This window comes from Hyperolius riggenbachi, chromosome 3 (genome assembly GCF_040937935.1).
Source record: "Hyperolius riggenbachi isolate aHypRig1 chromosome 3, aHypRig1.pri, whole genome shotgun sequence".
In the NCBI taxonomy this organism is placed as follows: Eukaryota; Metazoa; Chordata; class Amphibia; order Anura; family Hyperoliidae; genus Hyperolius; species Hyperolius riggenbachi.
In genome coordinates this window covers 428,091,097-428,116,690 of record NC_090648.1, presented here as the reverse complement: position 1 = coordinate 428,116,690, position 25,594 = coordinate 428,091,097, and the positions used below count along the sequence as shown (strand labels likewise).

The 25,594-nt window shown below is 45.2% G+C and overlaps 1 protein-coding gene across 5 annotated transcripts in view; it reads left to right on the top strand.

Moving 5' to 3' along the window:
• Positions 1-25,594, top strand: part of ITPR2 (inositol 1,4,5-trisphosphate receptor type 2) — a 467,841-nt gene that overhangs the window by 353,799 nt on the left and 88,448 nt on the right. For all 5 annotated transcript variants that reach the window (XR_011030536.1, XM_068277594.1, XM_068277593.1 and 2 more), the window contains 2 exons: positions 11,002-11,109; positions 14,464-14,656. Coding sequence is in view for 4 of the 5 variants with exons in the window: in XM_068277594.1 (XP_068133695.1) it covers positions 11,002-11,109; positions 14,464-14,656 (301 nt within the window). In the remaining variant the exon portion in view is untranslated. The remainder of the gene's footprint in view (positions 1-11,001; positions 11,110-14,463; positions 14,657-25,594) is intronic.

Below are 25,594 nucleotides of genomic sequence, written 5' to 3'. Positions count from 1 at the left end.
CCCTGAAATGCATCCTGTGATGGACCGCCTCAGCAACTGATGTACTTTGGCTGCTCCGAGCAAACGAGATGCCGCGCAGTCTGATTATCAGGAAAGGAAACTAGAACAAGCGCTATCCCAAGCCAATCCCAGCCAAATATATTTACTTCCTAAAATCTTAGTTTCCTGAAACTTTTATGTGTGGATAAAATATCTAAGACTCGGTTCACACTACAAAAGACCCAGCTGGATAAGCAGCATATTCATTTTGTATGGATGTGCTGTACGGCTCCAGGGATGCACTTTGGTCTGAGGCAGATGCCTGTGCCTTTCAGTGGATAACTAGCAATGCTGTCTGTTGAATGAAAAAATCTTACTGTTTCCGAAAATATGATGGAAGCACATATATGTGAACTGGCCCATAGAAAATAATTGCCAGTTTTAATTATTATAATTTTGTCAAATTTAGGGCAGATCTTATGTGAATCAAACTTTAAAGCAAACCTGTAAGTTTAAAAAATTGAAAATTCACATACTTACCTCAGACCATCAATCCAGTGCTGGGACTCTCTGGAATTTGCTCTGCTACCGTCAGTTAACGGATCCGGCTACTCTGTACAGGCACAGGGCTATTCCTACCTGCGCAGTAGCACAGAGCGGCTCCTTTCCATTGCACAAGCGCGAGGCATCCTGCGCCTATGCAGTTCAACTGCGCTCATTTACGGACGTGTAATGAGACACTCTTTACATTCTTAGAGTCTATCTCATTACGGGACATGTACCATATTTCTAATACCCTACTGCTACTAATTAGTATTAGAAATTGTTTATCTTATTTTTAAAAGTAACCCCTAAAGCACACCTGGACTGAAAGGATAAGGAAATATGGATTGTGACTCCTGGTGGTTCCCCGTAACCTCTGAGATTCTGAAAAGATGAGAGAGACCAGAAGCCCAATGGTGCTATAAGTGGATATATTCAAGAGAATATATACTCACAAGGGTGGGTTGCAAGAACTTGCAACCACTGTCAGAGCCCGTGGGAAATTTACCGTCCTCGCTCGGTATCCCAGGACTACTGTGCCAGTTGGTCGCTCTCCTTGTAGTTTTTAAATGACACAAATGTCCTTTATTGATCTGAGGAAGTCGGCCAGCGCCCATGAAACGCATCGTCTAATGTGCATTAATAAGTACTTTTCCATTAAAATTGGTTTGTCCTTCTAAGACACAATGGGGTTGATTCACTAAGTTAAATAGCACGAGTAACCTCCTGTTACTTGTGCTATTTAATCAGTGCGCCTTAATTGTTTGCACGCTATGCGCGCTAGTGGCAGCATAGCATGCGTAATCAGGCTCAGTTAGGGGAGCGGGCACTGAGCACACGCTATGCTGCGGGTAGTGCAGAATAGCGAGCACTGTTAACTTACGCCTGCTCTCCCCGCAAATAACACTCGTCCTGCCGTGAGCCCCTTGAGGTCCAATCACTTTAAAGGACGTGATCCATGCTCTTTGATTGGCCTAATAGGCTGCCTGTCAAGTGACTACCCGCAACATAGCGTGGGCCGAGTACCCGTTTCTCTGACTGAGCCTGATTACGCATGCTATGCTGCCACTAGTGCGTGTAGCATGCAAACAATGACAATTAAGGCACACTGATTAAATAGTGCGAGTAACAGGAGGTTACTCGTGTTATTTAACTTAGTGAATCAACCTCAATATCTCTTACCTAGTACATTATAGTTTGTATAGTGATATACCTAGTGTTATCTTTGAAAGGATATGGAGGCTGACATAGTTATTTCTTTTTAATCAATACCAGTTGCCTGGCTGTCCTGCTGATCATCTGCCTCCAATACTCTTAGCCATAGACTCTGAACAAGCATGCGGTTCACATATTTCTGACTCAAGTCTGACAAGATTAGCTGCATGCTTGTTTCAGGTGGGTGATTCAGACACAATAGACAGCCAGGCAACTGGTATTGTTTAAACTAAAATAAATATGGCTGCCTCCATATCCCTCTCAGTCCAGGTTTTAAGTTTCTGTATGAGTGGGCTTTTCTCCTGTCTTCCTGCTTACAAAGCTTCTGAATGGAGCAAGTCGCAACAGTTCCAATCTAGAGTCACCTCTTTAGTGTTGTCACTGTGCTGTGTTTGTGCTTGTTTACCTTATGACCCTGTCAATAATGTCAACAGAAATCAATAGGAAAGGGTAGATGGGGTCCTGGCACACTGGAGAGGATTTACAACACTCCCACACAGAAGTGTTGTGAGCTCTGATGGGGTGACACAATAACTGATTGAGGCTGCTGAAAGCCATATTTAGAGTTGCGAGAGAGGGGAGAAAGAAGCCAATGTAGAAAAACTGTCTGGATACCTTAAAGAGTAACTCCAGCCACACAAAAAAGAGCCAACACAATTTTCACTGTGGACAGGAAATAACCATTATTATCACAGGCAGTGTACCTCGAGTTACGCTTTTAGCACGACCCTAGGTACCTGAGTAATGTGAGTGTTGCTAAGGTAACACACGTTACTAACATGCAAAATCGCACTAATAGCGTAACTGGCAGTACACTGCTGCCGGTAGTTGTTAGAATGTAAGTATACTTGAATTCTAGGCCTCAGGTACTAAAGTCTAGTAAAGACTTGAGATGCAGGGTCTCTTTAGGCATAGTTTCTCGGAGAGAAATTATGCAGTCATTTACAAGAAGCATGTTCCTCTAGAAGGACACATAATATGTTTTCAGGTCTGAATGTCCCGACATTGAGTCTACAAAACGGTAAATAAAGCCGATATTTGGAAAACATTGAATTCCGTGCACTGGTGCATTAGATGATGATGTGGGTCACATGCCCATGCCCGCCAATTGTAGGTTTGGGGGTATGGCTCGGGTGATGTCGGAATTTAACTCTTTGATGTTCATATAAAAGTAAGAGACAGGATGGCAGAGAGGCTACTTCTACTTCGTCTTCTGCATGCTATCCTGCTCTCTACGTTTCCTATTTAGAATACTAGCTTCATGTATGTATGCTGTAAATATATGTGATGTACATTGGACATAGGAAAGACTGTTTATCCTCTGAAGAAATAAACATGTAACAAAAGATGCCTGATTGCTGAATAAACCCCCTTAAAGGTGAAGGTGGCTGTCTCCCCTCTATCTCCTGTCTGCTGTCGCTGTGAGTTGCAGCTCTAATAAAATAAATTGCTGGTGCCAGAGTAAAAGGTGTGTTATGCTGTTTATTTATTTATTTATTGTATTTATAAAGCGCCAACATATTACGCAGCACTGTTGCCAATAGCAACCAACGTATAGGTTCTTACAGTAGTAACAGTATACTGCAGTGTGTGATCTGCCCACAGCAGTATTACCACTGCATTGTGCATCAACCCCTCTGACTGCCCAATGCTCACTGTTCAGGTTTGTCTTTCACCTGTCTTGATAAAAAAAATGTTATTTATTTAAACATTCCAAAACTAGAAGACAGCTTGTTGGCTCCCTTAAGGGCCCATTCACACTGGGGATCGCAAAACTGCAGCGGAATTTTTTTTTTTTGTGTTAAATGCATATTTTTCACTGTATATTCTCAAGATTTTTGAGCAATCGCGATTGGCGCTTTTTTACATTGTAATCGTGATCACTCAAAAAGAGCTGCAAACACTGTGATTTTACCACAAATACCAAGCGATCGCGGCAGTGAGATTTGGCGATTCGGGGTAAACGGCCGCTAATTGCCCCAGTGTGAATAGGCCCTATTACCCTAAAGCCTTGTACGTTTGCTAGAGGGTTCTCAGTGGAGGCAGCTGGTTGGGGCCATCTCTGCCAAGAGTCTAATGTGTGTACAGCCTCCTGCATCGTCCAGAGATCTGGAGTGCATGATCGCCTCTGCTGAGAGCATTATTCCCCTTTTTACTCCTCCTGCTGGAAGACATTCCGTCGTGCGCTCTATCGTCCTCTCTCCTCCACCCTCCATAGCAGTAGTCTGTACACCGCTCAGCCCTGAACGATCACTTGAAGGATTGGGTCTGGCCTGTGCTGCCTTTACAAAAATACCGGCCTGCATCTTGTTAACTTAAGATGGGTATTTGACTAGAGTTGCCTGCTGGGGTATAGACTCGATCCCTCAGGCAACATTTCAGGGCCGATTGCCGTAAAGACGCATTCCTAGCTCAGAGGCTAATGACACGTTTGTTGCTATGGGAAGGGGGGGAGGGAGGATGATGCACTACACATGATGGAGTGGCTTCTGTTGGGCGGGGTGAACAGAAGAGCAGTGTGCTCTGGGGTCAATTGGGCGTCCCTATCACAAAAGATGCATGGCCAAAAGGTTCCCTAACAGCCGCCTCAGCCAAGTGCTATTTATCATATGTACCTAGCTGTAGACCTGTTTCACACTGGAAACCGGCACTAGTGGTGCGATCAGACGATCGCATGGCAAAGCTAAAAACTGCTTTGGGGGATTTTTGCGTTAATACGTGGTAATCCCCCTTCTGATTAAAAGCCACACAGAAGGTGAGGCTTTCTAGCACTCACTTACTGTGACGGAAATATGAAGTGCACGGAAGTGTATTTAAAAAATATGATTCTGTGCATACGTGCAGCAACCTTGACGCAAAAATAATTTACACGACTTCCGGTGCACTACAGGTCGCTGCGTGAGTTGCCCAACAACGCACAGATGCTTTTGCGGCAGACGCACCACGTTTGGTGCATCGCGTCCAGTGTGAAAGGCTCCATAGACTCTCATTGCCCTAGCGTCACCCTGCGGTAAAAAAGGGTAACCCACTGCAATAAATACGGCCCAGTGTAAAAGGGGCCTAAGGTTCCTGCAAAATGTAAGATCCGAATTATCGGGTCACATGAGGTCACACAAGTAACAACTTTGAATCCAGTTAATTAAGCAGTCTCCCGCCTCGGCCTTTGCTCCTCTCCGATTCTATCTCGGCGTTCATTTTTACAGAGATGATGGCGTCTCTGAGACGTTCTCTGCCAAGATCTGAGTCCATGTTAATTGAAAATTCTGCCAACTAGACGTTGATCGGGAAAGTGTTGGGTCCCGGCAGACCTGATTAGACTGCTCCCTGTTGTGCCTTACCTTGAATAACACCGCGCTCTCTCGAAATACCTTTATAATTTGCAACCCCGAGGAGAAGATAAAAGATCCGAGTCTCCTTGCACACATTGATACGGAGTCAGGCAGACCTTTGTTCTTAACTACCTTCAGAGGGCGCTATTGCTGTTTTTTTGTTGACTTATCAAGGCTTGTTAATAGGAATTCTAGATTGCTCAACTCCTGCTCTTTCCAAACGATAGAAATAAAGAAATGTTATTTTACTTTTAGATAGTGTGGAAAGATGTTAGAACCACCTGTAGTTTTAAATGTTGAGTGTGTCAACTGTGGAAAGATTTGAACCTCACTTCCTGTCCATCTGACCTCTCTGGACCTGTTCACCTTTAGGGCCGGTTCACATGGGAGCTAAACACAGTGTTTTCGGCGGGCAACAATGGCAACACTAAAAGGGATGTAGCATCACTTCCATTGAAATGAATGGAAGACTTTTTTTTAAATGACTATACCTGCTTCTTACTCCATTTGTGTAAACGCTGTGCTTGATGCCGTCCTGTTCCTAATGGCGCAAATGGCGTTTGGTGAACAGGAAGAAGAAGAGAAACAGCCATTTTCGGCTATTTTTCTCCAATGCCCTCAACAGCACATCAAATGAAAGCTTTCAAACAAAACACAGTTAAACCACTTAAAGGACACCGGAGGCGAAAATAAACGAATGAAATAAACGATTGTATCTATCTTCCTTCTCCTAAAAACGACTTAAGATATTACATACTTTAATTTTGTTTAAATCTACTTGTTTAAGTTTTTTTTACTTTTTTATTGTTTTTGCTAAATGAGACATTCATTGAAGTATGCCAGAGCTAAAATGTATTAACTATTGACACTCTTTATCTCTTTCCTGCTCTCAGAAGCCATTTTCTGCTAGGAAAGTATTTTATAGTTGGAATTTCTTATCAGTGAGGGTCACACTGTAGTCACTTCCTGTCTGAGCCAGGACTGAGTCAGCCACTTACATACCTAATATTTAACTCTTTCAGGCAGAGAAAGAAAAAAAGGAACACAGCATAGTTATTTGTGTACTAGGCACATACATACCCATGTCTATCTCATCATGTCACATGTCACCTCGGGTATCCTTTAAAACAACATTAAAAGCTTCAAAGAGAACGACGGTGAGCAGAAGCCCGCGTGAACCGGCCCTAAACATGTGCAACTGAAATCTCAGGGAGAGAAAATGAGAGACTAAAATAAAGACGTGTAGGGAGTTCTAACTCTTAAGCATGGCGTAGAAGAGGGGTGTCAAACTCAATAACATAAGGGGCCAAAATATAAAATATCGCCTAAGTCACGGGCCAAATTGTTTATTAAGATTTAGCAGTTATTGAACAGTCTTTAACATTTACCTGCTTCAGTGCTGCTGCGGGTCTCCTCTGATCTTCCTGACAGCCACATGCACTATGCTGCAGACCTCTGGCTCCTGAGGTATGTCATGTGATCAGGAGAAGAAGGTATGGAAGCATAGAGCTTGGGACTGCCAGGAAGAACAGAACAGACAAGATGGTTCGCTGGAGCAGGTAAATATTGCACTGCTTTGCTGCACTACTCTGCTGTGTGGCGAGATGGTCTGCAGGGAAGGTCTGTAGGTGTAAATGTGTGTGTTGGGGGTGTCCTGGGGATTATTATTGCACGCTGGCTCAAACTGACAATGTTTCAGTCAGAAACACTGTCACATGTGTGCTCCTCGAGACAGGAAGGCAGTGCGCTGTTGCGTTTACCGTCTGTAAACTAGGCCTAAGGGCTGGTCTACATGGGCAGCTGGCAGAATGACTGGCGGGGGCTTGCTTAGCACCTCCCAGAAAAGCGTTGGGCATTGTTTTGCATCAGTTCTTGTGCCACATTTTGAGTCCCCTAGGGGAACAGAGAATGCTGAACGAAAGAAGAGATGAGATGATGGGATCTATCGCGACATTTATGCGAACAACGCCAAATGCTCTCACCGTTGTTTAAAAAAATGTTTCCATTCATTTGACTGAAACAGCGGTAGATCCCTTTTTAACAACACTTTAGTCAGCCGCCGAAAGCATTGCGTTTGCCGCCTGTGTGACCCAGCCCTCACACTGTTTTACACGCTGTGCACTGAATACTTTACTGCACATTGTATCCGAGTGTCATATCTTCAGTGTTGTCCTCTCTACAGAAATGTGAAAGGTCTACTCACTTTTGTGAGATTCTGTATGTGTTTTTGTACAGAAAATCAACACATGCTTTGTTTCTATGCATTTTACTTTATTATTTCACTTTTTTGGGGTGTGAATGAGACCTGACAGATTCTAACCCCTTTCCAACTATCCTCTTCTAAAAGGAAATGTTTCTATAAGTTTAAAAGTCTAGCACAATTGACACGTTTATAAATACAATAAAGTCTCATTTATCCGATGGGGATTGGCTGTTGCTGGATAAGTGTGCTTTCTGGTTGCTTGAGACTTAATGTTAAAAATAGGCCCAGCTGGTACAGTACTATATCCCACTCTATATACATATCATGCACTCTGTATTAAATAGTAAAATACTGTAACTGAAAGTATATTAACTTTGGGGAACCATGGAACCCAGCACAGCAGAGCCCACAAACAGCCTGAGAAGTTGGCCTTCTGCATTGCAAGTACAGGTAGTCCCAGACTTACGAACGCCCAACTTACAAACAACCCGCCGATACGAACGACATTGATTCTGTGTTTCCATGGGAACAAGCCAAAAATACATTTTTCAAATTGGACTTGTAGTTTTTGAGAAAATCGATTTTGAAAAATTCAAAAGAAAAAATGGCTTTTAAACTTGTATAAGCAGATACAGAGGGCAGAGGTGACACAGAGGGGGGCACTGGAGGTACAGGGGAGCACAGAGGAGGTACAGGGGGACAGAGATGGCACATTGTTTCGACTTAAGAACAGATTCTGGTTAAGAACGAACCTACAGTCCCTATCTCGTTCGTTAACCGGGGACTACCTGTACTGCCGGTGTTTTGTGCTGGTTGGTTGAGACAGCTGGTTAGTTAAGTTCTGGATAACCGGGACTCTACTGTAAAATAAATATACCCTTTTAAATGCTCAGATTCAGTTGAGTGATCAAAAAAAGCTGTGGAGTCTGAAATATTAGATAATAGAAATATTACAAATACTTATATACAGCAGTAGTTCCATGTTCAGTGAGTAGATGGAAGCTGTTTAGCTGATAAGGAGAACCTCAGGTTATAGTCTTGTTTTTTGTGTGAACAGACTTGTGTTGGCTTCTTAAAGTGGAGCTGTTAGGTATAAGGTCTCAGAGAAAATAAACACATATATCAGTAGCTAAATATAGGCTGTACTTACATTACATATGCATTTCACTGTCCACGTTTGGATTTCACAGAATTTTTATATAGTATATGCAGAGAATGATGCTCCTGACAGCTCATGGCAGGTTCCATGTTTGTCTGTCTCCTATGAAGCCAAATGTGTCGTCATGTCCTCCCTGCTTCCTGATCACAGAAAAGCTCATACTGAATAACACTAGTGTGCAGTGAATATTAATTAGCTATGTGGCTAGGAACAATAGCGGACTCCTGCAGTGTACTCTGCCAGGAGATTTATCAGTGCTGTGCAGCTGGACTGAGTTACATGCTATTGTTACTTGACCCTGTAACTTCTCATTAGCAGCGGAGGGGAGAGCCCCAGAATGCTTTGCAGTATGGTATGCGGCTTGCGTCTTCTTAAGAGCTTGGGAATAACAGCTTTGCTGATTAGCACACATCAAATGTAAGAGAGATTTTTATCTTCAGTAATGCCTTTTTGGCTTCCTTCTAAACTGTTTAACACAGGAGAATAGAGGTTTAAATTAGCTTTTGTAGCCTGACAGTTACTCTTTAACACAGAAGGTAATTATATCTGATAGTACAGGTCCTCTTCAGCTCCTACTGTGTCCTTTTTTCCGTCACTGCTTATAGATATGTGCTTTCACTGGAGTATTGGTGGCTGTTTAGGAACGCCTCCACCGAGAATCTAGCATGTGTACAGGAGCCCCCCTCCCACCCTCTCTGACATCACCTAAAGATCTAGCATGCTGGTTCTTTAGCGGCATGTGTCACCTGACTGACCCCAAAGTGTATTATCCTTCTTCTCACCCCACCTGATGCTCTGTTGTGCGCCACATGTTTACCACTACCTTCATAGAAACAGATGAATTGGTGGTGTCTGGCAGGTAACATATCTATGCAGATCAGTCTGACTTAACATCAGATTTATACTGTTAACTAGACCTGATGAAGAGGAAGTAGACTCAAAGTAAACCGGTGTTCCAACATTTCAGCATACCTGACAAAATAGCATACAAATGCTACTGAGCATGTGCAAAGTCATGCTGGTCATAAATAAACCTCATAATGCCCATCAGCAGCATTAACCTTGCAACCCTAGTTAGCAGCCTGGGTCCTGATGTGCAATGTATTGTCCACTATCCAAGTGGACGTAGAGTTAGAATAAAAAGTTGTCCGAGCGAAGTGAGGACCCAACCCGCAGCCCAGCGAGCGTATGCTAAAAAGTTGGAACACCGGCTTTGTCACTAAAAAAACACAGTTAACATATATTCTGAAGTTATCTGCCCATTGTTTCCAATGTGCTATGTTTCTGAAAAATTGCTGATTGTCGATTGGATATACCGATTGCCTCTGAAGAGGAGTATTGCTGTGTATTTTGTCTGCATTATAAAGCTTAAAAAGATTTTTTCTATATATTGGTTTCCCAGGTTTTTTTTATATAATCCAATAATCTGAACATTTGTATAGCGCTTTTCTCCTGTCAGAATCAAAGCGCTCAAGAGCTGCAGCCACTGGGATGCGTTCAAAAGGCCATCCCTGCCCTGAACTCCTTACTGAATATGTACTGACCCTGGCCAGGATTTGAACCCTGGTCTCCCATGTGAAACAGTATAACCAAGCAGCTCGGGGTGACCCAAAACTACAAGGAAGGTATAGGGGACTTAAAGAGACCGAAAAGCCCTCCTACTAAAAAGCAATGCTAAGTGTAGTTTGGCTTTTTAAAACAGAAGGAATTTGTGATAATCCAGCTTAAAGTGAACATCTGTGGTTACCCAAAATGCACCACTACTGAATATGCAAATTATCTCTTTATGCCCCAGAAGCCAAGCTTGCATCCAGAACTGCTGGTGTCTAGCAAGCCTATAGCTTTAAATATTACAAAGCCATACCAACCCCACATGCAGACAGCCTGTTTCGGACTTTTGTTCCTCTTTAGCGCATGGCAGGGATTGATATGGCTCTATGGGATAGGGCTTGGACCAGTACAACACAGTACCCAAGCAGCTCGGGGAGACCCAAAACCACAAGGAAGGTATAGCGGACTTAATGAGAACGAAAGACCTACTAAAAAGCAAGGCAGTGCCCTTAACCAGTACACTATCCATATACAGTGCTGCCAGGATGGTTGCTGTACAGATATACTGCCTGTACTGCTTGATGGATAGAGGGAGGGAGAAGTAACAGAACTAGTGAGTGGCACCTGTGGTGGGAAGTACAATGAAAGGCAACAGTACTTATTCATGTACACGACTGTCTAATGTGACGCTGTGTTGATGCTTCATAAATAAAGAATAAGAATTTCCGTATAATATAACATATCTATGGTGACACGAGGGTATTGTGCGTTACTTGCCTGGGGCTTCTTCCAGCCCCTAGAAGACTGTAGGTCCCTTGTCGCAGCTCCACAGGAGCGTGGCATGCGCATAAGCCTGTAACCAGAAAAAGTGACAGTAGGATCCTGGAGGAGAGTGGACCCTTTGCAATGGATCAGATACACTTCTAGGGGCTGGATGAGGCCCAAAGTAGGTAAAGCTTTTTTTTCTTTCAACTCAGAAATCTTTTAATGAGATACTTACATTCAAATTTTTTTCTCTTCAGCTGGCCCGACATTCCAAGATGTTACAGCAAATGTTGAAGCCAGGTAATGACCCAGACAGCGGCGATGAAGCTTTGACGCACTACGCCAACCACACGGCTCAGATTGAGGTAATACTTTGAGTCAGGGTTGTGATGCCTAATTGTGTTTGCTTGTGTTTTCTGAGTCAAGTTTTGAAATGCCATCAGTGAAGTTAGTTCATAATCCCATTTGTTACACAACTCCTACAGAAAGCTCTGCGGGTGGCTTGGCCATCACAGTGAGGCAGTGGCTTCCCTTCAGAAGAACCTGGCAAATGGCATGTCATCCAAAGGGGATGTTGGCTTTTCAGGCGGTTAGGAAGCATTTACTAGGGTTAGGGGCCCCTTAAAGGAGTTATCAGGCAAAAAAAAAAATAGTTTTACTTACCTGGGGATTCTACCAGCCACATTCAGCCATCATGTGCCCTAGTAGTCGCTCACTGCTGCGCCAGTCCCCCGCCGCCAGCTAGTTTCGTTTTTGCCGACCTCGGGGTCGGCAGACCGCATTGCGTACATTTTTACGCATTCACGCTGATGCAGGAACAGCAATACATACATTTTTATGAGTTAGTGGTTTAGTGCGTACGTTTTACACATGGAACCACCAACGCGTACAAATGTATGTGTTGCTGTTCCTGCAACAGCGGGAATGCGTAAAAATGTACGCAATGCGGCTTGCCGACCCCGAGGTCGGCAAAAACAAAACTAGCTGCCAGCGGGGGACTGGAGCAGCAGTGAGTGACTACTGGGGCACAGGATGGCTAAATGGGGCTGGTAGAAGCCCCAGGTAAGTGAAACGATTTTTGTTTTATTTTTTTTTGCCTGATAACTCCTTTAAGGGATGACCAAGTGGAAACATGATCCTAGACAAGGCATCTTGTGATGGGAGGAAAATGGAGGCTGATATTTACTCCCTTTTAAAAAGTGTCAGTGACCTGGCAACCAGGATGATCGCCTGCCTTTAAGGACTAGTATACATAGATCTTTGTGTTAAATCTTACATAATATCAGTCAATATCCGCTGTGCCCATCATTATACATTTTTATGCCCTTTGTAGCATACATTTTTACAATGGACAGCAAGGTAGACCTGATTTGGGAGGAGTTAGTAGGTAGTTGTTTTTTTATATATATTTATTATATCTCTTCAAAGCACAAATGAGAATGGATGTAGTCTGTTTCTAGTGATTTTCACAGTGTCTGCCGGCACACGTAGTGTATACAGTATTCATAGAAGTCATCCAACATGGGACTTTGTGTTGCACGACTGTAACAGAGAGATTGGATATGTCGATATTGTCTGATTGGACCTTAGGGATAATATAGAACCTGTCAACGTGCATTTATCCGCTTGTCTCTGTTCTGGAAATTGATCCTTTTTTATGCACAGTGTGAACCTAGCCATAAACAAAGCAAACTCCATATTTCTCTCTGGTACTAATAAACAGCGGGAATGCTTAGGGTGTGTACCCTCCAATCCAATTTTGATCGCCCAATTTTATTACTTCCATGGAGAGTCAACAGATTTTGAATACTTTGAACACATTGTGTAGGTAAGCGCTTATACTGCATGGAAGTATATGGTAAATTTGGCCAATAAATATTGGATGTGTGTACTTGGCTTAAAGGACAAGTAAGGTGAGGAAATAAAACTATCTTTACTAACCTGGGGCTTCTTCCAGCCGATACAAGTCACGTGTGTCCCTCGCTGCAGCTCCGGACTTCTCCCGCTGGCAGCCTCTGAAGGATCGCTGACCTGCAATGGACGGCGAGGGACACACGTGACTTGTAGGGGCTAGAAGAAGCCCCCCCAGGCAAGTATAGATAATTTATTTCCTCACCTCGCTTGTTCTTCGCTGAGCTCAACAGTATAGTCTGCAGCATTATTGAACATTTGTGAAAACCTTGGTAAATAACAGGACAAAATGTATAATTTTTCCATGGGATACAGATTTGGGATGAATGCTTGTCTGTGGCTTGTTCTGTACAAAACGTAAAAGTGAGAGTAAAGCTGATGAATGCAGGTGTGAAACGCTGCGGGCTCTCAGCTCAGACTGTGTGCTGTGTGTGTCTGATCCCGCAGGGCACAGGCTTCCTACAGTTATAAATGATAGTCTGGCAGATGTAACCTGATGGTCTGCTCTGCTTGTACTTCTGGCTGGATAGAGGCTGTGTGATTCCTGTCTGGGGTGTGTGTGACTTGCCCTACTGTGTGATATCACTGGAGCTCTCCTGTGCTAGGCCATGTGCATACCAGAGAAAATAGCCCTCTGGAATTGCGAGTGTGTATTCCTTTCACATCCAGTTTGGCACTTTTAGAGCAAAAAGTGTAAATAGATTTTGAACAGACATTAAAATATGAATAACTTGTACCATAAAAACCCTAAAGTGGTTGGTGATCAGAGGCCCCATTTACTTGCATTAGAGGTGGTTCATTTTCAGAAGGTAGCAACACAAGTTATTTAAAGAGGAACTTAACTTGGGGAACAATATAAATTAGTACATTGCAAAGTGAGAAGTAAAAAAAAAAAGATAGATCAAGAAATTATTGATATTCGTTCATTTTGTTTGATCCTCCATGAGCCTGCAGGTCATCATCTTCCCTGCTGGCAGGCATGGGAAGCAAATGGACTACACCAACTGCCATTATCTATAAACAAACCCCACTTGGCAGTTGGAAACAGTCATTATTTCCCACAATGTAATGGGATTCACATACAGAAAACTGACAGGGCCAAGGCCCTGACATCACACTGTGGGAGGGTTTTTTCCACCACACTATCAGCCATACAGACGTCCCTGATGATCTATTCAAGAAGAGGTAAAGATTTCTCATTGGAAAGGGCGTATAAGCTACTGATTGGGATTGAGTTCCTGGGTTAAAGATCCTATTAAAGTACTAGTCAGCGTAGGTACAGGATGGATGTGTGTAATGGGTCCAGAGTTGAAGTTTTATATTCTGCTAGTGATTGATTTGTTAAGGAATGAAATTGTTTTGGCAATGCACGTTCATACTTGTTTTTCTGTAAGCTTCCCATAATCTGCAACATTCAACAAATGCAAAGAAGAGATTCTCCATTATTCCTGCCTGGTACACACTTCAAATTTTGATTGGCCAATTTTACCACTTCTATGTAGTATCAGCGCCAACAGAATTTGAGTGTATTTTTTCACCTCATACTACCTGGAGGTGGAAAGATGAATTCATTGTCCAATCAAAATTGGATATGTGTACGCTCTCTTACCAGTAATTAGGTCTCTCTTGGGGGTGGGGAGCTATATGGTCTGGGAGAGCACATGGAGGTTCTAAACCATCATTCAGTGATAAGCTTAGGATACAGGGCTCTACTGGAGGATAACAATACTTCTAGCTGAGTGGGACAGCAGGACTGTGTGACTCGCAAAAGAACAGAACTGTAACATATTTTTTGTTTTATGTTCCAGATTGTCCGCCATGATCGCACAATGGAGCAGATTGTGTTCCCAGTGCCAAATATCTGTGAATATCTAACTAAGGAATCAATGCGAAGAGTCTTCAACAGCACCGAGCGGGACGAGCAGGGCAGTAAAGTCAACGACTTCTTTCAGCAGACAGAGGACCTGTACAACGAGATGAAATGGCAGAAGAAGATCCGCAGTAAGTAGAGAGTGTGGAGTCATTAAAGCATTGTGGAAGCGATATGATGGTGTGGCTACAAGGAAGAAGTGTGGAAGAGATCTAGGAGGGTGTGGCTATAAGGAAGAGGTAAGGAAGTGATCTAGGAGGATGTGGCTACAAAGATGATATGTGGTAGATGTATGCGGGTCTGACTTCATGGATAATGTCTGGACTTTATTCAGAAGTTCACTTTTAGGTTTCTAGCTAAATTGTGGTCACACGATTTATCTTATTTTAGGCTACATTAATGAATGCACCAGACTATTTCACAGGTCTGTTGAATCTTGAACTAACCCAGACAGATGATAGCAGGGTCTCACTACAGGAGTTTACACACCTTTGACAGATTTCACCCATCGGGGTTGGGACCCCATCCCCTTGGGCGGCATCGCTAGGCCGGCCTGTGTCAGCTGTTGAGGGCCAATGAGCAGCATGTACATGACGTTACAAGGTGGGTGGGGCGGAGGGACAACTGAGCGGCATGTACATGACGTTACAAGGTGGGTGGGGGGAGGACTAACATGGCATTACAAGGTGGGTGGGTGGAGCGGCATGTACATGACGTTACAAGGTGGGTGGGGGGGACACAGGGACAACTGAGTACATGACGTTACAAGGTGGGTGGGGGGGACGGAGGGACAACTGAGTACATGACGTTACAAGGTGGGTGGATGGAGCGGCATGTACATGACGTTACAAGGTGGGCGGGGGGCGGAGGACTAACATGGCGTTACAAGGTGGGTGGGTGGATGGAGGGACAACTGAGTGGCATGTACATGACGTTACAAGGTGGGTGGGGGGGCGGAGGGACAACTGAGCGGCATGTACATGACGCTACAAGGTGGGTGGGGGGGGGGCAGAGAACTAACATGGCATTACAAGGTGGGTGGGTGGAGCGGCATGTACATGACGTTACAAGGTGGGTGCGGGGGACGGAGGGACAACTGAGTACATGACGTTACAAGGTGGGTGGGGGGGGGGCGGAGAACTAACATGGCATTACAAGGTGGGTGGGTGGAGCGGCATGTACATGACGTTACAAGGTGGGTGGGGGGGACGGAGGGACAACTGAGTACATGACGTTACAAGGTGGGTGGGGGGGGGGGGCGGAGGACTAACATGGCATTACAAGGTGGGTGGGTGGGTGGAGCGGCATGTACATGACGTTACAAGGTGGGTGGGGGGGACAGAGGGACAACTGAGTACATGACGTTACAAGGTGGGTGGGGGGGACGGAGGGACAACTGAGTACATGACGTTACAAGGTGGGTGGATGGAGCGGCATGTACATGACGTTACAAGGTGGGCGGGGGGCGGAGGACTAACATGGCGTTACAAGGTGGGTGGGGGGATGGAGGGACAACTGAGTGGCATGTACATGACATTACAAGGTGGGTGGGGGGGCGGAGGACTAACATGGCGTTACAAGGTGGGTGGGGACAGCGGAGGGACAACTGAGCTGCATATACATGACGTTACAAGGTGGGTGGGGGTGGGGGGGGGCCCAGGACTAACATGGCATTACAAGGTGGGTGGGTGGAGCGGCATGTACATGACGTTACAATATGGGTGGGGGGGACGGAGGGACAACTGAGTACATGGCGTTACAAGGTGGGTGGGGGGGACGGAGGGGCAACTGAGTACATGACGTTACAAGGTGGGTGGGGGGACGGAGGGACAACTGAGTACATGACGTTACAAGGTGGGTGGGGGGGGCGGAGGACTAACATGGCATTACTAGGTGGGTGGGGGGATGGAGGGACAACTGAGCGGCATGTACATGACGTTACAAGGTGGGCGGGGGGCGGAGGACTAACATGGCGTTACAAGGTGGGTGGGGGGATGGAGGGACAACTGAGCGGCATGTACATAACGTTACAAGGTGAGTGGGGGGGGGGCGGAGGACTAACATGGCATTACAAGGTGGGTGGGGGGGACGAAGGGACAACTGAGTACATGACGTTACAAGGTGGGTGGGGGGGGCGGAGGACTAACATGGCGTTACAAGGTGGGTGGGGACAGCGGAGGGACAACTGAGCTGCATATTCATGACGTTACAAGGTGGGTGGGGGGCGGAGGGACAACTGAGTGGCATGTACATGACATTACAAGGTGGGTGTGGGGGCGGAGGGACAACTGAGTGGCATGTACATGACGTTACAAGGTCGGTGGGGGGGCGGAGGGACAACTTAGTGGCATGTACATGACGTTACAAGGTGGGTGGGGGGGCGGAGGGACAACTGAGTGGCATGTACATGATGTTACAAGGTGGGTGGGGGGGCGGAGGGACAACTTAGTGGCATGTACATGACGTTACAAGGTGGGTGGGGGGGCGGAGGGACAACTGAGTGGCATGTACATGACGTTACAAGGTGGGTGGGTGGGGGGGGGCGGAGGGACAACTGAGTGGCATGTACATAATGTTACAAGGTGGGTGGGGGGCGGAGGGACAACTGAGCGGCATGTACATGACATTACTGTTACACAGCGGGTGGGGGGAGTGGTGTACCCAATGCACTTGGCCGTCGCTTGGCCAAGTTGATCTGCCGGGTGAATCAGGGGCTACTATATACATGTCTGATTATGCCTTTGTACGTAGCTTACCTTTCAGTGCCACAGCCTAACATTTGTGAGGCAGCTGGAGGTGTGGAGGGGGTGCTGGTGTTGTGGCTCACCCCAATTCACTGTAACTGCCCATTAGATGTAACCTGCAACAGTTTTCAAAACTATTGCAAAAGAATGTTAAACAATCATTTTGAAAGCTTTACAAACATCTGTTCAATACAGTTGAATCTGAATTTTCCAGTTCTTTCCTAATGGATAAAAAACGTGCATTTGATCAAAAATGAATTGCATCTTAATTTGTCAGTTTGATTTTGCACAAATGCAATTATTTAATTGGTTCAAAAATGCCCCTGAACGATGGCAGCTGGAGCTTTTGTGGCCGGTGTAGGTCAGAGAACGATAGAACTGCACAGGCAGAGTTCCCCTTTAAGCCCCTCCCTTGTTTCCCAGAATACAGTTATTCTCTGAGTTAATTGGAATGTTAATTATTAAAGTGGCTTGTCAGCATCCACATATCTGTGGGTTAAGCACTGTCCCGCTCTCCCTTGCAGGATGGGGTGGAGTTGGGGCTGCAGCGCAGCTGAATACTGTTTCTTTAATGTATGCTTGGTATTCAGCGTGCACAGCGAGTTTTTGTATTCACGCTTGGCGCTGGCTGTGCTCAGTACACATTGTACCTTTTCAATATTTGATTAGTTAATCAGATCTCTTTGGCATTCTGTTCATAAACGTGCCGCACTTCACCGCCGTGTCTTCAGTCCAGAGCACAGGCGGGAGCAGCGTGACGGAGGAGCCGCTCCCCCTCCTGCCGAGAGGAGACCCTCGCCTCGCCTTAAATAATTAAAACCTCGTTAGAGGAAGAAAAAAATCACTATTTTTTTTCTACTTGTAAATTGTTTGAGGGGCTACTGCTGCATCCAGAGCGCATTGTTCTGGAAATAAGGACAGCGCAGCGTGACAAACATCGCCTGCGATCAATCAAGATGGAGTTACTCAGATTATTAGAGGAACTAAGCTGAGTGAAAGAATGAGGTGGTAAAGTGGACCTCACCTCTTGCACAGGACAGAAGAACATAGAAAAATCCACCCTGTATGTATTTAGGGAGTTTAGCCTGTCTAATTCTCCCTCATCTGTGACTATTCACAAGTGTAATTTTATCTCTCAGCTGTATCAGCTCTGGAATCTCCTTTGCAACGTCAGAGCAGCTAATTTGTAAACACAGGATGTTAACGTGGACCTGAACTCTTGCACAGGACAGAAGGAAATCATTTGTGTCTAATCACAAGTTGTAATGTGATCTCTCCCCTGTGTCACATGACTGCCTTGGCAGAGATGGCAGATTTGGTGGAGGACGCTACCTAGAGCTGTGTTATGCAGCTCTTGGTGCGCCTTTTTTGTGCTATGCGATGCGGAGACCACGTGATCCGCATCACGTGGTCCCGCCAGCCAATCGCTGCACAGAGCGGCCGCTCCAGGAAGTAAACACTGCAGGTCACACAGTGCAGTGAATATTAATTAGCCATGTGGCTGGCCGCGGAGGAGGACGGGAGACCTCCTCCTCCAACATTACTGAGCATGTGCAAACAGTCTAACGTGTCCTTAGCCGCGTATAGCGTACTGCATGCAGTACTTTCATTTGACGTGCAGCGTTACAATGTAACGCAGCGCGGGCACTGTGAACAGCCCATTGGTTTTTCATTACTGTGCAGTGGGCTGCGTTACAGGCTGCTCTAACGTGCGCCTGTAACGTCCCAATGTGAAAGCAGCCTTAAGGTTATTCTGCTGTTTAGAGAGGACATTCTGAGTTCAGGTCCACTTTAACCCTATGTTTGCTTCCATGAAAGCAGGAAGTAGACACACTGCAGATTTATTGCAGGATTTCTATCAGCTGTAACAAAGGAATGTTTTTCTTTAAATGTTATTATGATGTGTCTTATCTTTTAGAGCAGAGAGGAAGTTTTGAGTTCAGGTTCACTTTAAAGTGAAGGTGTAGTGTAGTGGGTAGGGGAGCATAATCAAATGCTTACCACTCCTCCTGTTCCCTTCCGTCACTCGTCGCTCTCCTCCACTCAGTCTTGTTCCCTTAAGTGACTTGGGCGACTCCAAACCTAGACATACTACGCTGCGCAGATTGATGTCACAGGACAGGAGCGCGCTCGCTCCCGTTGTGTCTCCGATCAGCGCGCATGCCTGGACGCAGCAGCGAACGCGCTCCTGTCCTGTGACATCACTGCTGGCCACAGCGGAGCAGAACGGACATACTGCGCATGCGCGGCGCGATATGTCTGAGTTTGAAATCGCAGAGGAGAGCGGCAAGTGATAGAGGGGAACAGAAGGCTCGGTAAATATTTGATTATGCCCCCCCTACCCACTAGACCTTCAAGAAGGTTTTTCTTTAGGAGACACTGTAGCGACATAGTAGAATGCAGTAAATTATTTAGAATACCCACTTTTACGGTAATTTTCCCGGTTTCGGCATCAGAAACACTTCCCACATCTGTCGATTGCTGTATATTGGTATGTAGCCCCGCCCTCCCACTGATGTCACAACCTCGGCTCATTGGATATGTGGAGTTCACCCCAGGAAATGAACATTCCACAGAAATCACCTGCCAGTACTATGCTACTAAGATGTTGCCGCCAGTGATAAGTTTCATAAAGTAAATCAGGAAGAGGGAAGATTTTACAATGGTCAAATACTGACTAAATAATTGATAAATGAGTATCTTAAAAAATTAAAGTGGATCTGAGATAAACGTTTACTCATTGCATAATTGTGTTCCTTTCATATAGTTTATAGGGCATTCCTCAAGCCAAATACTTTTTTTTTGTTTTAATACTCTAATTCCCTATAAACTAAACAAGACTCGCCCACAGCTTCTCCACTGCCTTGGCATTTTCAGACAGTAGCAAGGGCTTATGGAAGCTCAGTCTGAGCAGGAGGAGGAGGAGGTGTTACTAGCCAGAGATTTCAGAAGAAGAAGGGAGGAGGAGAGTGGAGTACATTTTTCACAGGCTGAGGGCTGGAGATGCAGATCAGCTTGCCTGTGTGTAATGATCACAAACAGAACATGGCTGCTGTCATTGTATCACAAGTAGAAATATTCATATTCTGTTGAAGCTGTTTGCAGCTAGATTTGCTGTGTAAACTTTAGATAAGATATACAGTATAGGCAAGTTACTTGTTATAGTTAGTTTTTTATCTTGGATTCGCTTTAAGCAATTTTATTCATTATGTTCTTTACACGACCGTGTTACTGTCACCCTCAGTGTGCACAGAATTGGCCACATACACACGCTAAAATATCTGTCACCTAAAATGATTGTTAGGAAATCAGTTGAAGAAAGAGTGCTGCCCATGAGTATTTGTCACTGGAAACCGCTTTTATGGCATTCACAGCTGCCATTGCGTAGTGTTCCCTGTGATAGCAAGAGCACAACGCAATGGATCAGGACAGCGGTGCTGCACGTTATGCTCACATTGCTTCATGTAAAACGAAGCATACAGTCAATGAAAAGTATGCTTCACTTTTACTTTTAACATGCACATTTAGCAGTAACATTGCATTCAGTGCGTTAGCACACTGCAACCTGTTATACCACAACGCTCCCTCCGACCTGTGAACGTCGCATAAGTGGTTCAGTGCAGTGCGTTACAAGGTGGCCGTTATACCACACTGCACCACTGTGAATATGCCCTTTTCCACTGCCACGATCCTCTGCGATCATAGCATCAGATCCAAACTGAAACTAATGCAAGTGAATTGAACAGTCTCCATTGACTTTGCATTTCCGCTCGCAATGCGACCCAGGAAAGAAATCGGATGCATGCTGCAGATTCTTGGAGCATGCATCCGATTCCCATCAGCACTAGTTGGCGGCCGCAACCAGACCGAACAGGAAGTAGCCACGGTTAGATGCGGTGGGCTGCGATCTCATCACATCCAACTACTAGTGGAAATGTGCCCTTTATGTGTCAGTTTAACTACAGGTGTTGCACAGAAATATTTGTCGCTCAAAATGATTGTTAAAGAGAACCCGAGGTGTGTTTAAAGAATGTTATCTGCATACAGAGGCTGGATCTGCCTATACAGCCCAGCCTCTGTTGCTATCCCAATCCCCACTAAGGTCCCCCTGCACTCTGCAATCCATCATAAATCACAGCTGTGCTGTGAGGCTGTGTTTACATCTGTAGTGTCAGTCTCAGCTGCTCCCCCGCCTCCTGCATAGCTCCGGTCCCTGCCCCCGTCCCTTCCCTCCAATCAGCAGGGAGGGAAGGGATGCAGGCGGGGACTGGAGATCTGCAGGAGGCGGGCAGAGCAGCAGACTGACACTATAGAGATAAACACAGCCAGCTCTGACAAGCTGTTTGTCAGCAACGTGGCTGTGATTTATGAGGGATTGCAGAGTGCAGGGGGACCTTAGGGGGGTTTGGGATAGCAACAGAGGCTGGGCTGTATAGGCAGATCCAGCCTCTGTATGCAGATAATATTCTTCAAACCCCCCTCGGGTTCTCTTTAAGGATCATTGTGGGGGGATAACAACAAGCAATGTAGGAATACATCTGTGAGCCTAAATGATTGTTCGGGATCATTTTTAGGTGACAGTTTAACATTGGGCGCAGTATAGACACGCTGTTCTGCATACAGAGAGAGGAAGGGATAGGATAAACAAACAGCCTCATATGGGATTGCTGGAGGGGAGAACAGTGATGTCGGAGGGCACCTGCAAGCACATTTTTGGCTGATAAAATCACATGATTTTTTTTCCGTGGGAAATGTAAACTGTATATTATTCTGTGCTGTACTGATTTTAACTAACTACTATCTACTTCTTCTCCACTCCCTGTGCTAATGTGGTGAGTGCATCAACAAACCACTGAGTACAGAGTCATTAAGTTAAAGTGCAGCGTAGTGGTTCAGTGGTTAGCGCTCTCTCCTTGCAGCACTGGAGTTTGTGGTTTAATTCCCAGCATGGATGCTATTTGCATGGAGTTTGTATGTCCAGTGTTTGCTTTGCTTTTTCCAAGGTCCTCATTTTCCACCCACATCTTAAAAATATACTGGGGGGGCCCCGGGGGCATAAAGGGCAGTCAGCGGATGGGGGGCACTGGTTGGGATGCATATACAGGGCTGCGTGTGGAGGATAAGTAACTCACATTGGTCTGCCCATCCAGTCCCCATGGCTCCCCAAAACCCGGGTTATTGCCCCCATAACTCTCCTGCATGTGACATCAGTACTTTTATGCTGGCAGGAAACTGTGAGCGAGACCTAATATTGATATTAGGTAAGCGGGACATACAAAGGGTACCTAATACTAGTATCTGGAGAAGGAAGGGGTGCGCAGAAAGTGTATAAAGGCTTCCTAATGCTAGTAATATCAGCGAGGGGGGGCACACATGCTACCTAACTAAATGGGGGAGGGGGGGGACGCAAAAGGCCTTCTCATAATATTATCTTGGAGGAGGGGGCACCCTCCCCTAACACTAATATATTGGGGGCGCACAAATACCTGATACTTTGCAAAACAGAAATGTGTCTTCTTAAAACAGAAGATATTTGTGATTATTCAGGTTGTAGTGAGTATATAAGTGTCCCACAATGCAACACTGCTGAATAGCAGATCATCCCTTTGGTGACCCTGAAAACTAATCACACATCCAGAACGTCTAGAATGCAATGATGTGTAAGCTGAACTCAGAACAGGGCCTGAACTCAGAACTTTCTCTCTGCTCAAAAAAGATAAGAAACATCATAGTAACCTTTAAAGAAAAATATATATTTGTTATAGCTGATAGAAATCCTGCAATAAATCTGCTCTGTGTCTACTATGGACATAGGGTTAACATCCTGTGTTTACAAATTAGCTGCTCTGTGGAGGTAGCCAACTGACACAGCTGAGGGATCAAATTACAGGTGTAATTAGTCACAGATGAGAGGGAATCAGACTGGCTACTTATTTCCATACATACAGGATGCATTTCTATGTTTTCTTTCTGTCCTGTGCTCAGGTCCACCTACGATAATCCAACATGCATACAGACTGTTTCAGACTGGTTGGTCATCATCAGTGCATGACATGAATTAATGTGGCTCTATTGCCCTGCAAGCTCATAGTAAACCAGATAGAAAGGATTTGCATATTCAGCAGGGATGCATTGTGGGACACCTCATATACTCACTCCAACCTGAACAATTGCAAATACCTTCTGTTTTGCATTGCATTTTAGCAAGAGGGCTTTTTGGTCCTTTCTAGCCCCTTACACAATCCTAGGAGTTCTGGTTCACCATGAGCTTGCTGGGTAATCTGTATACCTGATACTAGTATCAGGGGAGGGGAGCCCAAAGACTACCTTATATAGGTAGCAGAGCTATGAATAGTTGCAGGGGGGGGGGTGGTATGGGGGGGATCTGGGCTAGTGATTTGTAGTTAAGCCGTGTGGTTTACATTATAGTAAATCAAGTGTTATGCCTTCAAATTAATCTCACATTTCAGGGGAAGGCCTTGAAACTGCTGTGACTTTTCTTGATGTAAGGTCTGAGCTTGACTTCATTTCCACTTTTCAGACCTTGAAAGAAAAAAAAACACGTTTCAGTCGGATTGGTTATGATAGACAGCCGTGTGGCTTAATCAGGCCCGATTCTGGATGGCAGAACCTAGAAAAATTATCAATCACACAGGATTAATTTGTGATTTCAGATAGTGTCCACAACGCCGACGTTGCATACTACCGCTGATATTACGTCCGACGCCTCCCGCCAGAGCTGCTTTCTGTCTCAGCAATTTATCACACCTCCAAATTAAGCGTTTATGTTTAAATGAAATTTCCTGCTGGGGCTCCAACCGCTTTATTACCTGGAGATCAGCAGAAGCAGAGTTGTCATTAAGCTCGTCCCTGACAGGCTTGTGTGTGCATGAATTAGTGAGTGCAGGTGTTCCAGCACCTTCTACACAGCCTTCCCGCTTAAGTTTGAGGTACAGGAAATGTCATGTGCTGTAAAGGGGGACTCCACCATTGCTGAGGAAAAGGCAGTGCCTTCTGTTCCCCTGCAGAGATTAATGGCAAGCATTATTTCAGCTCGCTTATATGTAAGAACATTAAGCACAGCATTTCTAAAGGTGGCCACACACGATACAATAAAATGATCCGATTTTACAGTAATTCGATAAAAACGATCGTATCTCTCGAAAAAATCGAAAGCTTTTTTTTTTTCATTCGACTGAAAAATCCGATCGGATTTCCCGTTTTTTTCGATTTAAATCGATCCGGAATGCCAGATATTTCTCTTCAATTTCTACTAAAGATTGTATGGTGTGTGTTGGATTGTTAATTTATTAATATACACACCCTAGCAATTTTCTCTGAGTTTCCAACTTTTTTTATCATAATTGAGGAAAAAATTGAACATAGGTGTGTGGTACATTGGTCATATTTTTGAAATGTTACAATCAGTCAGATAAATTGATTGCAATTCTTAAATTAAACAGGTATTTAAAAAATTGTATGGTGTGTGGCCACCTTAACAGAGATATGAATGTCCCAGATTTGCTGCCAGTCAGTGGATTACTCCTGCTGTGGAAAATGAGTAACAAGGGCTCCTACCAGCAACAAATAACTCCTGCAGGGAGGTGGCATGATTTTAGGGAGCCTATACTCAGGGCCAGATTTAGGCCAAGGCCATCTAGGCCATGGCCTAGGGCACCACAGGAGCAAGGGCACCAAAGCAGCAGGCTAAACTGGTGCAGCATTTGCAAGCTTGCAAATGCTGCAAGGCAGGAAGATCAGGCGAGCGCCTGACCGCAGCTTTGGAAGGAAGTGGAAGCTTCTGCACTGGTGACGAGCGGAGAAATGAGTTACACTGATGGCTGCTGCGGTGTGAAGGTAAGCTAGCTACCTAATAGTACCTATACTAAGAGGGGGGGGGGGATTGAGGGATTAAGGGAGTCATCTGGCTACCTATACTGGAGAGGAAGGAGTCATCTGGCTACCTATACTGGAGGAAAAGGGGGAGGGGTCATCTGTCTACCTATACTAGAGGGAAGGGGGAGGAGTAATCTGGCTACCTATACTGGAGGGACAGTGACAGGGGTCATATTGGCTACCTATACAGGGGTGGAGTCATCAGGCTAGCTATACTAGAGAGAAGGAAGGGGGGGTCATCTGGCTACCTATGCTGGAGGGACAGTGACAGGGGTCATCTGGCTACCTATACTAGGGTGGGGTCATCAGGCTAGCTATACTAGAGAGAAGGTGGGGAGTCATCTGGCTACCTATACTGGAGGGACAGTGACAGGGGTCATCTGGCTACCTATACTGGGGTGGGGTCATCAGCTTACCTATACTAGAGAG